The sequence below is a fragment of the Staurois parvus genome, unplaced genomic scaffold (genome assembly GCF_062004578.1).
Source record: "Staurois parvus isolate SC_StPar_1 unplaced genomic scaffold, SC_StPar_1.0 ptg000358l, whole genome shotgun sequence".
NCBI classification, from domain to species: Eukaryota; Metazoa; Chordata; class Amphibia; order Anura; family Ranidae; genus Staurois; species Staurois parvus.
The window spans coordinates 2,330,524-2,344,482 of record NW_028318154.1 but is presented as its reverse complement, the minus strand read 5'-3'; the positions used below and the strand labels follow the sequence as shown (position 1 = coordinate 2,344,482).

At 37.3% G+C, this 13,959-nt stretch overlaps 1 protein-coding gene across 2 annotated transcripts in view; it reads right to left on the bottom strand.

The window, feature by feature from the left end:
• Positions 1–7,373: 7,373 nt before the first annotated feature.
• SEMA6A (semaphorin 6A) overlaps positions 7,374–13,959 on the bottom strand; it is a 273,665-nt gene continuing 267,079 nt past the window's right edge. For both annotated transcript variants that reach the window (XM_089684826.1, XM_089684827.1), the window contains one exon: positions 7,374–9,998. In XM_089684826.1, coding sequence (XP_089540952.1) covers positions 9,253–9,998 — 746 coding nt within the window. In that variant the 3' untranslated portion in view covers positions 7,374–9,252. The remainder of the gene's footprint in view (positions 9,999–13,959) is intronic.

Genomic DNA, 13,959 nt, shown 5'->3' with positions numbered 1-13,959 from the left:
ACTTAGGTTGGCGCCCGCTTGTGTCTTCTTATATTTCTACAGAGTCTGCTTCATTATATGGGGAGCTGCTACCGTTAGAGCTAAAACTATGGACTATATGGGCTTGTTTTTACATTTTTTTTATTTCATGTTTTTAACCATTAATACCTTTGTTGCAGTGTCGCTGTGTCATTGTCTTCTCTCAGCGCCAATTATTTACATTATGTTTCCCACCACTCCACAGCCTGGTGCTCCAGTGAGTACAGGAGAGGCAGAGAAGAGAGCAGGTGACTGACAGTCTCCACTCTTTGCTTTGTGAAGACTGAGAACTGAGAGGTCAGCTATCATGTGATCACTCAGTTCTCAGGCTAAGAGCCAGCAGGAAAGAGCTGCAGCATCAGGTCAAGGTTGCAGCCATACAGGTGAGTATAGAATTTTTCAGGGTATTTGAACACATTTCAGGTACTGGGTTAATAAAAATTTGCTGGCTATGTTAACACTTTTTTTATCATTAGATCTTGAAGCAGGCTGCAGACATGCCTAGCAACAGCATCCTCTTTGTTACTTGTGAATTCAAACTGTATCAGCTCAAAACATCGAGTCAGCGTCATTGGCCTCCAGCCTTCCTTTAAAGGAAATACTAGAGATAAGCTATAATGTATAGCCTGTATGCTGAATATTAAAAGAAAATTCAACTGGTCCTTGAACTCAGAGCTTTTAGAAATGATATTTATTCTCTGTTTCTGTGGTAACAATATGTTGTTTTTTAGTATTAAGAAAGATGAATTGCCATTCATTATTCAAAGATTATTATATGTTAAATGGCAATAAATAGCAAAAAAAATAAGTCATTATTCTTCTTCTTATGTATAAGATTTATTTTGAAGCCAATATAGTTATTTTTTTCAGTTGCTGTGCATAATTGATTTAGGGCTGTGTTGACAGGCTTTTGTTTGTGTCAGACAGATTTTCCATTCACATACAAATCTATAGGAATGCTAAGACCTCATGTACCAGGTCAAATGCAGGTCAGAAGGAGGTCAACAGCAACTCAAATGCAACTGTCAATGGATTCTGAACAATTAAAAAACATCCACACAAGTCCAAAGCCTATCGCCAAAGGCCCTTGTGCAGATTTTTGCCATGTTCCTTGAGCTTTCATGCTGACTTTCAAGTCCACGTGATCCAGTTTTAAAAGTGGACCTGAGTTCATAAAGTGAAGTTTTAAATTTCTTATAAGGAACATCTATAAATGTTAAAGAGGAACATTTACGTGGGCATGTGCAAATTAGAAGTCAGAAGCTACAAATTCTCTGTAGTCCATTCAGGTATCAAGGCTGTCTGTGCAAAGCTCCATCCTGAGAAGCAGCTTATCCCACCATCCATTCTAACAGGTTAAATATGCCCAATATACAAATATATAGAAAAATATAATTGAAATATGGTGCACACAAAAGATTTCAAGTGCTGAATGGAAATTTACTTTTTTAGAGCACTGATGTTTCAGTAGAGATCTGTTCTTATCTACAGTGAACTCTATTCCCTGAAAGGCTGCATTAGGCTTATTAGAGTATTTTTACATATGCTGTTTTTACACTTTAAACTCCTTCTACAATAATTTCCATTAAAACATTATCCTTCATTTTTCCCAATTACTTATCCACCTGAATTCTTCTGACTCTAGCATCTCATGTAGAAGTGTGATAAGCTTTCACAGTAACGTTGGGATACTTCTTCTTCAGCAGAGACTAATGATAGGCTGAACACCCCCCTGTTCGTTCGCGGTCAAACATTCATACCTACCAAAAGTTCAACCGCAAACTTCAAACAGAGACAATTTACTGAGCAGTATCTTACTGCATCTGAGTATGCGGTGAGATACTGCTCAGTTACTAAAATACCTCATGAGTTATATTATTAAGTCATGCAGTATTTTAGTAGTGAAATATTCATTCATATTCCAGCTGTCAGCGGGGTTCTCCACTGACAGCTGAATGTCAAAAGAATTGTCAGCATTGCCTGACAATTAAAATGAAAAAAAAAAAGGCAAAAGTCATTTAACAAATTCATGTAAAAACTTAAAAATGTTAGGTTAGTGACATATTGTAGTAGGATCTTGACAAAATGGCAACAAGAGCAATTGAATTCCAAATGGGAACAAAGTGTTTTCACTTTATAGAAAACTGCAGATTTAAAAGATTAAAAATAACTTCTGCAATCACAGTTACAAGTCAATGCTTATATGATATGCCTATATGGCTATAAATGCCCATTGTGACTGAAAATGGAACTTGAAACACACACCAACTTGCTGTCTGCAAGTGCCATTGAAATAAATCAACAATAACTCCAATAAAATATATGTAAACATTTTTTGTATGAGCACATTGTGTAGAGTACATTGCCTAGAGCAGGAAAAGTGATAATGTAATAAACATGATGAGGTCTTTATCTAAGAAAGCTAATGTCCAGCAAACTCAGCTAAACTCAAAAATAACAAAATGATTAGCTTACAATGTGGAAAGAAAATATCAGACCATAATATAGTTACTTGGAACATTTTGATATTCCAGCATGAGTAAACTAGGCAATATTGTGAAATCCATTGTCTCCAGCTGTGCACTATCTCAATTTTATATTCCTGTTGTTGTAAAAAGAAAATGCAGCCAATGATGTCAAACCCTGGAATTATAAATAATTCATTGCCAAAGTAAAATGTACTCTTGTGGATATCATAAAATCAAATATAATCCAATTCAATTTGTATTTTTGTCTTGAGAATATTCAATATATTGATGTAGAACATATATATTTCTTTATAGAGTCCCCAAACTTCATGGCTTATAATTGCCTGTCCTGTGGTCAGCCTTCTATACAAACAGAACTTGAAGGAAAAACATATATTTTTTAAATCTTGTTATATAATAGCCAACGTCACTCAGCCAGTCCAGGCTGGGGAAAGATCCCGACTGTAAAGTCGGGATCCACCCTAGAGTCCGGAGCGGTACCTGGCTCAGCCTCTCAGAAAACTGCTGACAGCCTGAGCCAGCTGCTCCCTCCAACTTCACCGCCCAGCGCTTCAGTGAGTGCAGGGGGGGGGGGACAGAGCAGACAGCGGTGACTGACAGTGCCTTTTCATCCTAGTTTCAATATATGCTCCAGAAAACCATGCATACTACTACAAAAACACCTCCTTCCCAAAAACACAGGACTCATGCTCTCTTGGTACTCACACTCACATTGTGTACTCAACAGACCTTCATGACCTTCTTGACTTAATTAGTGGGTCCACAATAGCTTAGACCAGTCTTTCTCAACCTTTTGTCAGTCAAGGCACCCTTTAAAGTTATGGACAGTTCCCAGGCATCCTTTAAAATTATGGACAGTCTTGAGGCACCCTATTCTAAAATGTGAAAAACTATTCTAATAGTTTTATATAATGCAGCAACATCCACACATGTAGGACACCCAACATTAAAGGTGGTTTATTCTTCCAAAGCAAATACACTTTTGTACACTGGTACTGACTAGTGTTCCAATGTTTCTCTTCTCCCTCAATTTTTCTCCATCACTGAGCTAAAATGACCCCAGTACTGATGGAGAGGGGCAGGGGAGGGTAAAACTAGGATGCTGTGCAGGCAGCTGACATCCTCCTTGTCAAGTGATGATGCCATTGGTTGTCAGGACGCCAGTGGCTAGAAGGTCATAATGGTGCACAATGAAAACCTGTGGCTTTGTGTAACTAAATGGCAGGCTTGACCCACCTGCTGGCTTGTATACAAGTTTTGGGCAATTTTTAGACATTTTGCCAAGGCACCCCTGAAGAAACCTCAATGCACTCCAGGGTGCCTGGGCACCCTGATTGAGAATGGCTGGCTTAGACTTATGGGATGGCCATCTTGGATCCATGTGGTAAAACTGAATTCTGGCATTTGTATTTTTAATTTGAGTGTGCACTTGGAAGTGTGTTTAATTTTACTATTGCTATAAAAATGACTGCACTATGGCTTTCTATTTTGTTTATTCATCATGGCCAAAATGCATTTAGAGGATTAAAAGGTTCAAAGATCAGAAGCTGGAAGGAGGTGACTTGGAAGGCTGAAAGGCAGGAAGGCTTTCTGGAAGATTTATTTAACAAAGCAATGGATAAAGGACAGATACCCGCATCAGCCAGATCCTAGTTTAACGTGGTCAGATCAGAGCTAATCACTAACTGGGTGCCCTGGTCAACTAAAGTTTGTGTTGATTTATTTATTATATCTGATAATGTTGTACTCCCCTAAATGTTAATGCAGGGATGTATAGCTGGCATTTCCTCCTTTCCCTATCATGTCACAGCTGGGAAGATAAAGCAGATAGTGTCAATAGTGTTTGTTGGATACATTTTACGATTCAACAGCACATTGTTAAAAAAAAAAACAAAAAAAAAACCACTTTTTTTTGTCTGTAGCTACAATCTTTTTACACATGTGTTTACATACAGTTGTGTTCAAAATAATAGCAGTGTGTTGAAAAAAGTGAATACAGCTCACAATCCTTCTAACAGCTTTTATTTCCATACACACAAATGCATTGGGAACACTACACATTCTATTCCAATTCAAAACATGAAGAAAAATATATCAAATTTGTGTTGTTCCTCTAAAAAAAACTGAAGAAAAGAAAATATTAGACTGTTCTTCTTTACAAACTCAAACATTCACTATATAAACTGAAATGTGTGAAGATTTTGCTTTCTTTTGAACCACTTAATTAATATTTAGTTGTATAAGCACTGTTTCTGAGAACTGCTGTACATCTGTGTTGCATGGAGTCAACCAACTTCTGGCACCTGTGAACAGGTATTCCAGCCCAGGATGATTGGACTACATTCCACAATTCTTCTCTATTCCTTGGTTTTGCCTCAGAAACTGCATTTTTGATGTCACCCCACAAGTTTTCTATTGGATTAAGATCTGGGGATTGGGCTGGCCACTCCATAACGTTAATCTTGTTGGTCTGGAACCAAGATGTTGCACGTTTACTGGTGTGTTTGGGGTCGTTGTCTTTTTGGAACACCCATTTCAAGGGCATTTCCTCTTCAGCATAAGGCAGCATGACCTCTTCAAGTATTCTGATGTATTCAAACTGATCCATGATCCCTGGTATGCGATAAATAGGCCCAACACCGTAGTATGAGAAACATCCCCATATCATGATGCTTGCGCAACCATGCTTCACTGTCTTCACAGTGTACTGTGGCTTGAATTCAGTGTTTGGGGGTCGTCTGACAAACTGTCTCCGGCCACTAGACCCAAAAAGAACAATCTTACTTTCATCAGTCCACAAAATGTTGCGCCATTTCTCTTTAGGCCAGTCAATGTGCTCTTTAGAAAATTGTAACCTCTTCAGCACATCTTTTTTTAAACAGTGGGACTTTGCGGGGGCTTCTTGCAGCTAATTTGGCTTCACATAGGAGTCTTCTAATTGTAACAGTACTCACAGGTAACTTTTTGACCTTCTTTGATCTTCCTGGAGCTGATTGTTGGCTGAGTCCTTGCCATTTTGACTATTCTTCTATCCATTCGAATGGTAGTTTTTCCGTTTCTTCCACATCTTTCAGGTTTTGGTTGCCGTTTTAAAGCATTTGCAATCATTTTAGATGAGCAGCCTATCATTTTCTGCACTTCTTTATATGTTTTCCCCTCTCCAATCAACTTTTTAATCAAGGTACGCTGTTCTTCTGTACAATGTCTGGAAGACCCATTTTCCTCAGAATTTCAGAGAGAAATGCACTGTAACCAGCATGTACAACATTTGCTGCCTTCCTTCCTTATATAAGAGCAATAATTGCCACCTGTTTTTCAAAGAATGAATGACCTCACTAATAGAACTCCACACTGCTATTATTTTGAACATGCCTCTTTCAATTAGTGATACCAAAAACAGTGATTGATCAGGTTAGTGATGTCTGACTGCTGTTATTTTGAACACAACTGTACATGTATCTTTTAACATCTTTCTATGTATGTAGCAAGTACTGTAGTAGTTCAAGGTGCTAGCGTGACTAATCTGAGGTAACTATGAAATATATTCTTAGGGTCTCATGCACACTGTGAAGCTCAAAAATGTTTTCCTGGTAACCGTTATAGTGGAAAGTTCCAATAATCCTCATGTTTCAATGAGGACACTTGTTTAATGTGGGATTTCAGAAAGATTTCCTGTTGTATCTACAGAACAAAAAGAGAAGGGAACTTTCTTCAACTTACAGGGTTTTACCATTCTCTGCACTTTTAAAAATAAGAAGAAAAGTTTTGGCTTTAGATCATTTTTTACTAAAATTAAAAACTGGCAGGAGCAGTGGCTATGGCAGTAATGCAAATTGGGGGATTGTATTCATGCAAAATTTCACAACCAATGTAAAAAAAAAAAAAAAAGTTACATAGAATAAAAGACACCGGTATGCCCATGTCCATTTGCTCTATGGCCAATCTAAGCACTTTGGGTTTTGTAACATACATAGTCTTAACACAGCAAAAGACAGCATTTATCTTTAGATAGCTCCTTACATTTGTGGAAAAGGTCTTGTCAGTGCTAGTTCTGGTATCCTGATATCATATTAAGTGGTGATTAACAGCTTTTCCGCCACCCTATAGTATAACTATTGCTGCAGAACAGTAGGGCTGCACAAAACCACGTGTATATACGTGATTTGCATTTCTAGGTAGGGGGCGTGCGCATGACTCCCTACCCACACCGCCATTGGTGGCTAGGGATGTCAATCACCGGGTCCTGGCCAGAGATTTCCTGCCAGCCCCCGGCGATCATCAGGCAAAGCTGACAGGGGAGAGACCTGTGTGTAAACAACACAGGACTCTCTTGCCAGTTGGGACAGGAGCACATCATGTAAAACAGCACACTGATAACCCTTTGATTGTCTCAGATGTTAACCTCTTCCTGCCCAGTGTCAGTTATTCAGTTCCCACCCAGTGTCAGAATGCCAGCCGCAGTCCCGCAATAAGTTGCTGCTCTCCGCCATTATTATTTAAAATTTGTAGATGCTATAACTTTCACGTAAACCAATTAATTTACATGTATTGGGATTTTTTAAAATTGTCATTTATGTACAGTGTTGCATGATCACGCAATTGCCAGTAAAGTAATGCAGCGCCGTATTGCAAAAAATGGCCTGGTCAGGAAGGGGGGTAAAGTAATGCAGCGCTGTATTGCAAAAAATGGCCTGGTCAGGAGGGGGGGGGGGGGGGGGTAAATCCTCTGGAGGGCAAGTGGTTAAAAAAAAAAACACTTTGCAGATCTATGCAATGTGTGAAATAAATGACCCAAAGTAACATGTTGTAACTTTTATGTGGCATTTATGTGGTGCAAATGTCTCATATCATTAAGCAGCAACTGACTGTGGGTATATATTTTTATTCAGCAAAGTATAGTATAAATCAAGTGTGAAAAACAATTAGATAACTATCTACAATGTGGAGTGCTAACATCTATAAATATAGGTTTAAAAAAGTAGAACATTTACTTAAAACAAAGAACATAATCCATAAAGCAAAATACCTGTAAATAGTTCAACAAAACTCAAAAAAGATGACCTTTAATTTACTAATGCTAATGTTTACTACAGAATAAAACTAATTACAGTGTGAGCAATTGTAATACAGTATTTCAATTTAAAATCACACAGATAAAAAGTAAAGTGTCTGTTTTTGCTCTACAACTGTGCCTCTTTGTGGCAAGATACTAATACATTTGCTTTCTCTTTTACTTATACTGAAAAATATTAATTTGACATTATCATTGTGCAGGTATATAAAAAGTTTTCCAAATATTATTTTCAGACAGCATTTCATAGATATCATATGTAAAATAAATGTGACATAAAAAAAGCACAGATTTGACCTTCATTAACTGCTTATCATGGAATGTACAGGTACCCTGCAGAAAGCAGAACACTTTTTCCCTGTTATTCAAACATTCGGAGCTCGGTGTTGTTCAAACAGGAAAACAGAGAGGCCTTGGTGATAGTCCAAAGAGAGATTTGCTGTTTTCAAATCTGTCATTAACTTGTTTCTCATAAAGCCCTCAAAGTTACTGCTCTAAATGACCGAGTGTGATTCCAGTAGGCAGGTAAGCCAGACAATAAACACTTTAATATATTCAGAAGTAAAATACAACAGTCTAAAAATGATTTGTATATTCACTCTAAAGTAGAGATACAACCAAAAAACTTGCTAATTAATAGACATATCCAAAATGATGTTTTGTTGTTGGCTTCAAATACTGGACAAAATGGTATCCCACTGTTATCAATTATTTGAGTACCTTACTGTATAAACTGAGCATTCTCCAGGATAGATAGATAGATAGATAGATAGATAGATGTTTAATTATTTCCCTATCCTGCTACTCCCCACAGAAAAAAATGCAACAGCCAGCATGTGGGTAAAAGTACAAACTCTTTACTGTAATAATATATATACAGTATGTACACAGACATCATTACATGTGTGTACTGTGTAAGTTCACCAACACATACTACGTGAACTATAAAAACATTACTAAATAACGTACCATTTCTCTTGCAAGACCAAGGGCAAGATATTTGCATTGTCTACTTCTGTAATTAACCATCCATCTCCCAGACTATTGTTGTAAATGGAGGGGCATCTTGAGTTTTTCATTGTGCAGCAAACATCCTGGAGCAGTTGGGTAATGGGGGGAATTGAAGCCTCTCCATTTACAGTAATAATATGTAGATGTTTCCATGCTTTCTCATTGGCACTAAAGTAGTGGTTTTAGGTTAGTCCATAGGGTCCAGTCCCTGTGCAAGTGCAGTAATCTCCAAACATCTCACCCCTAACAACAAGTGGAGGTTCAATAAGTTCAGCCCTAATAAAGGAAGCATTTAAGTGGTATATTCTTTGGCTGTTAAAGAGAACAGCCTAAAGATTATGTCTAATACTACTAGACATTTTTATTTAATACATAGTAGAAAAATATACATTTTTAATATCTAAAACACTTAATACATATGCATAGTGATTCAAAAAGTTCCTGTGAAAATTTTTTTTTAAAAAAGAGACATAGAAAATAGACATTGAACAAGAATCAGCCAAAAACCTTCAATTTTTTTTCTAGGTAAAGACAGTTGTGCAAACTAAAAGTAACTTAAGTAGAAAAGTGTTCATAGCAATAACACTATCATGAGTTTTATGGAGTATGACAAGTTATTGTCATAGTTCATCCCAGTTAAAAATGGTTTTGAATAACTAGTTACTACCGTTTTCCATGCCCAAGAATGACAGATGGCTCTAGAGGGTTAAGAGACCGGCTGGGCCTGCTTACTCTACCACCATGAACGCGAGCAAATGCCTTGGGTGGGCTAGGACCTGCGGTCACATGTTCATTTCTCAGAGGAGCAGATGCCTCACCGCCACAAGTTCTGCTAGAGAAGGCTGCATCTTTGGAGGCACTAAATAGTTGAATGCCTTGCTGAATGACACTTACGAACATTTGTGCAGATTGCTGATGCTGCTGGGACATTAATAGCAGGTTAGAGGCAATTTTTTCTAAAATTGCATTTTGCTGCAGAAGAAGTTCAGTGCTGGACTTTTCTGAAGCCATAATCTGTTTCAGAGATTTATTCATATCTTTCACATGGCCATTCAGGACATTTAACTTCCTGGACATTGTTTTCCGCAATTGGCTCTGTTCCGCATAAATGAGAGCTGTGTGTTCGCTGATGTCATTCCGCATATTGGGAGGAACTTGATCACTGCTGAATGGAGGCATCATAGGCAGTTCATTGAATGTCTCATCCGATGCTGGTTTCTGTACACTGGCAATGTGTTGTTCATCTTTTTCAGGTTGTATATCTTGCAGCATAAAGTAATCTTTCTCTTTGATGGAGTCAAGGTGACTTGAAAGAGGAGCCATGTATATTGCTGCTTTTTCTTCTTCTATCTCAGTGATGTCTGCCTTGTCCTGAAGCACATCAGTCACGGCCATACTGGTTGGTAATCCTAAATAAAATAAAGTGAATTTTAGATCACAATATCATAGTTAAATCAAACGTGTGCATCCCATTTTAAGCTCAGGTAGACAGAATGCAGTGTTGTGTAAGCAATATTGTAATTGTATTGTTATTGTAACAATAAACATGATAGTGTCTTCTGGTAATCTACCATCAATATATGCTGCCTCCTTGCTGCAAGCCCCCCCCCCCCCTTCCCCAGCCTTCCCAGTTAATCTACTGTGCTGGAGCTTACCCAGGTGAATTATGTCACTGACAACGAGCTACTTGTACCTGAGCACTGTCACACGGGAATGGTCATGTGCACCTCATACCCTGAAACCCTGCTCTGTTAGAGCCTTGCTCAGAAGACACGATCGCTATGCCTTGAATAGGCAAAGAGATGGTGTCTAATTAAACATGTAAACAGTACCTGTATCTTTTATCACCAGTAAAATCAAATTACAAGTAGAACCTTGTATACTCAACCCTCTAGAAATCTCCTGTGGGGCTCCTGGGATGGTGAAAGGTCATTTATCTAATATTTATGCTTCCCTTGTTGATCCACATATTAAGCTTTCTTATATGATTCAGTGGGAAAGGGATTTGAATAGCTCACTAGATTTGGACACTTAGCGGACTACAGCTAATGCTTTATCTAAAATTTTGATTAATACTACACTTATTGAATCGAACTATAAAACACTTCTTCGCTGGTACTTAGTTCCTACACGTCTTGCTAAAAATGTGCCTGTGTCACCCAGTTGTTTTCGACACTGCGGACAAGAAGGTACCATGCTCCACATATGGTGGAAATGTCCTGTGGTTAATAGATTTTGGATCTGAATATTTAACTTAATTTATTCGGTAATGATAATTAATATACACAGATCACCTGAAGTAGCCTTATTTCATCTATTGCCCACTGATATTCCTAAGAAATCAGTTCAATTAATTCTTTATCTTTTGTTGGCGGCACGAATTGCTATAGCTAAACGTTGGAGACAGTCAACAATTCCGCTAGACTTGGTCAAACAGAAACTTAATTGGATTATGATTAATCATAAACTTACTAGTATCATTAACAATAATACCTCTCAATTTGAGTACACCTGGGAACCATGGATTAGGTATATCTCTATTATTTAATGGACTTATGGCTGGCCCTCTTTCTTTCCGCTTTCTTTCTTCTCTCTTTTTTTTTTACTCTTCTTTTCCAATCTATTCTTTATTCTCTTCTTCGATTCTTTTTTTTATTTTTTCGGTTTCTTTATATTTGTTATTTGGTTATATGATACTGCCCACACCTACTGATTGATGGAATACTTGATACCCCATTGGGGTTTATGTATTATTGTTTACCACATTATTGGTTGATGTATTCTTATGTGCCGATATATTCCATGAGTCTGACTGTTTGCTACAACTCTTTTACAGATTTTCAATAAAAATATTGAAATATAAACAGTACCTGACCTGACAAATATTTTTTTGACTGAATGAGCACAAATCACCAGAGACGCACTCTAAAATTATGTGAAAAGCTTTCCCATAACAGTGGAGGCTGATATAGACATAAAGATGGAGGGGCATCTACATATTAATGTCCATGATTTTTATAGGATGTACAACAAGCTCATACAGGTATGATTGCCACCTACTGTACATGGCATCTATGTTACCATACCTGACCAAATTAATATTTGGTTTTTGGATAATCAGTTTGCATGATCTAGTCAATATAAGGATGACAAAAGAATGCTTACCAACCTCAATGGTGGTATTGTGAGCTCAGGATTTTCATACCACAGTACATGGGTTAGTCCATATGTAAACCAATTAAATCATTCTAGATTTTCCATTTGCCTATAATCTATACGTACATGGCCACCTTTACATTAGCAAAAGGCCTATCATAAATAAATTTCTATAACATATATAAAACTCTCAGGTTATCTGTTATTAATTTGGTTTTGATTTAGAATATTTTCTTCCAGTTTACTATCACAACCTTGAAGTGTTACCACTTTTTTTTTACAAAAAACACAGAGATTAAACACAGAGTGTGTCACCCCAAGTATCATACAGCTATATTTTATGATTCCTAACTTAAATCTGGAAGAATGTTTTGTCTAGGTGGGTTATCTGAAGAGAAAAATCTAATATTGATTTTTGACAACTCATACAGAAAAAAATTACAGTTCTATTATGATGGTGGAAAGGGATATTCTTTTTCTTAAGCAAAACTTAATCTAAGTTACATCTCAACATTATTTTCTTATCATGTCCTTCAAAGTCTTGCTGCAAAAAAAAAAAAAAGTCAAGGTTTGATGTGTTACAAGAACCAATCAACTCTTCTGTGATCCAAAGTAAATGTATCAAGCTCTGTGCAATATTAAGGTTACAAGAGTTATCAGTTTGCTATTATCTGCTTATTCTTGTTGCTCTGTAAGTATTTCACCATTGGATGATTTGGAAACACGGAGATTCAAAATAAAAAAATAAAACTGAGCACGCACTTCAATCAATTGCAAAGCGCAATCTAACAAGCAGGACCAGCCTGATAAAAGAAACCTGGCCAAAATCCAATACCCTTTGGCTATTCTGAGATGGGAAAATGAAGATATATTCTTGGCAGTGACATACATTTTTGAGAGAGGACGATAACTGCTTAAGCTCAACCGAGTGATAAAAATGTGACTACTAATGTTTATCTGCTTAGCAGAATATCATTTTTGTCTCTCATAATAATTACTGTAGGCATGGATATTTTATAGCAAAAATATTGGCCACTATCTGTGGTTGCATTTTCTATTGTGCTCAAGGGCAATGCCACTAGATGCAGCTGGTAAAAGGCATTTAAGTTGTAATTGTTTTATTAGATGATCTAACGTGCCAAACAAACTTTTTTTTTTCACAGCTGTTGAACTTCTAACTGCAACATGAATGGGGAATCAAAACTCCTGGCTAATTAAATTAACCATTCTGTTAAATAAAGCAAAAGTTGTCATGAAATACTAAACAGATGGGTTGCTGATTTGTTTTAAACCCCAGAGCTTGTCTAGGCTGTTCTAGGCCCATAGTGTTAATGTGGATGATTTGACATTACATTGATTTTTATATTTTCCTATTTTACTTCTATTACCCTTCTGGATCTGCTGATAAATTCACTAATGGTGTAAATAAACGAGAGGCTTATAGACAATGTTAAAGTAGATCTAAGCCCAATTACTAAAATCTCATCTAAGCTTTACCATGATAATGCAGTTTCAAAAGCTGTTTTCAGTCTTTTAAAATATGCTGTTTTTAAAAAAATTATCCCTGATGATAATGGCATGAAGGTCCATGTTCAGGCACTTTCTGTTGTAGGGTGACAACTGTGTCCCAACTGTGCTACTGTTACTGAGACTACATTGAAAGACTGAAGGTTTTTAATGTTCATACATAGAATGCAAAAAAGTTAAAAAACCTTCAGTCTGCAGCTCCCCCTCAGCTCCCATAATACTCACCTGAGCCGTATCTCGATCCAGTGCAAGAAAGCAGCATCTATCCCGGTTCTCTCCCTCCTCATTGGAGACACCGCAGCAGGAGCTATGGGCTGCTGTCTGTCACAGCCAGTGAGGAGGGATTGGAGGGGTGGCGAGGCCGAGATGCGCTCTGTGCTTCACACAGAGGTGGCTTGGGAGTGAGCATACATGAGTAATTGCCAAAGTAAAATTTGCTCTGGGGGATATCATAAAATCAAATATAATCCAATTCAATTTGTTTTTTTTTGTCTTTTGAAATGTCAGCGTTCAATATATTGATGTAGAACAAATATTTCTTTATAAAGTCCCCAAACTTTGTGGCTTATAATTACCTGTCCTGTGATCAGCTTTCTATACAAACAGAACTTGAAGGAGTTTGACAAACATAGTTTTTTAACTTTGTTATATGAAAAAATAATTGACTAGTTGCCCGTTTTTCAGTCC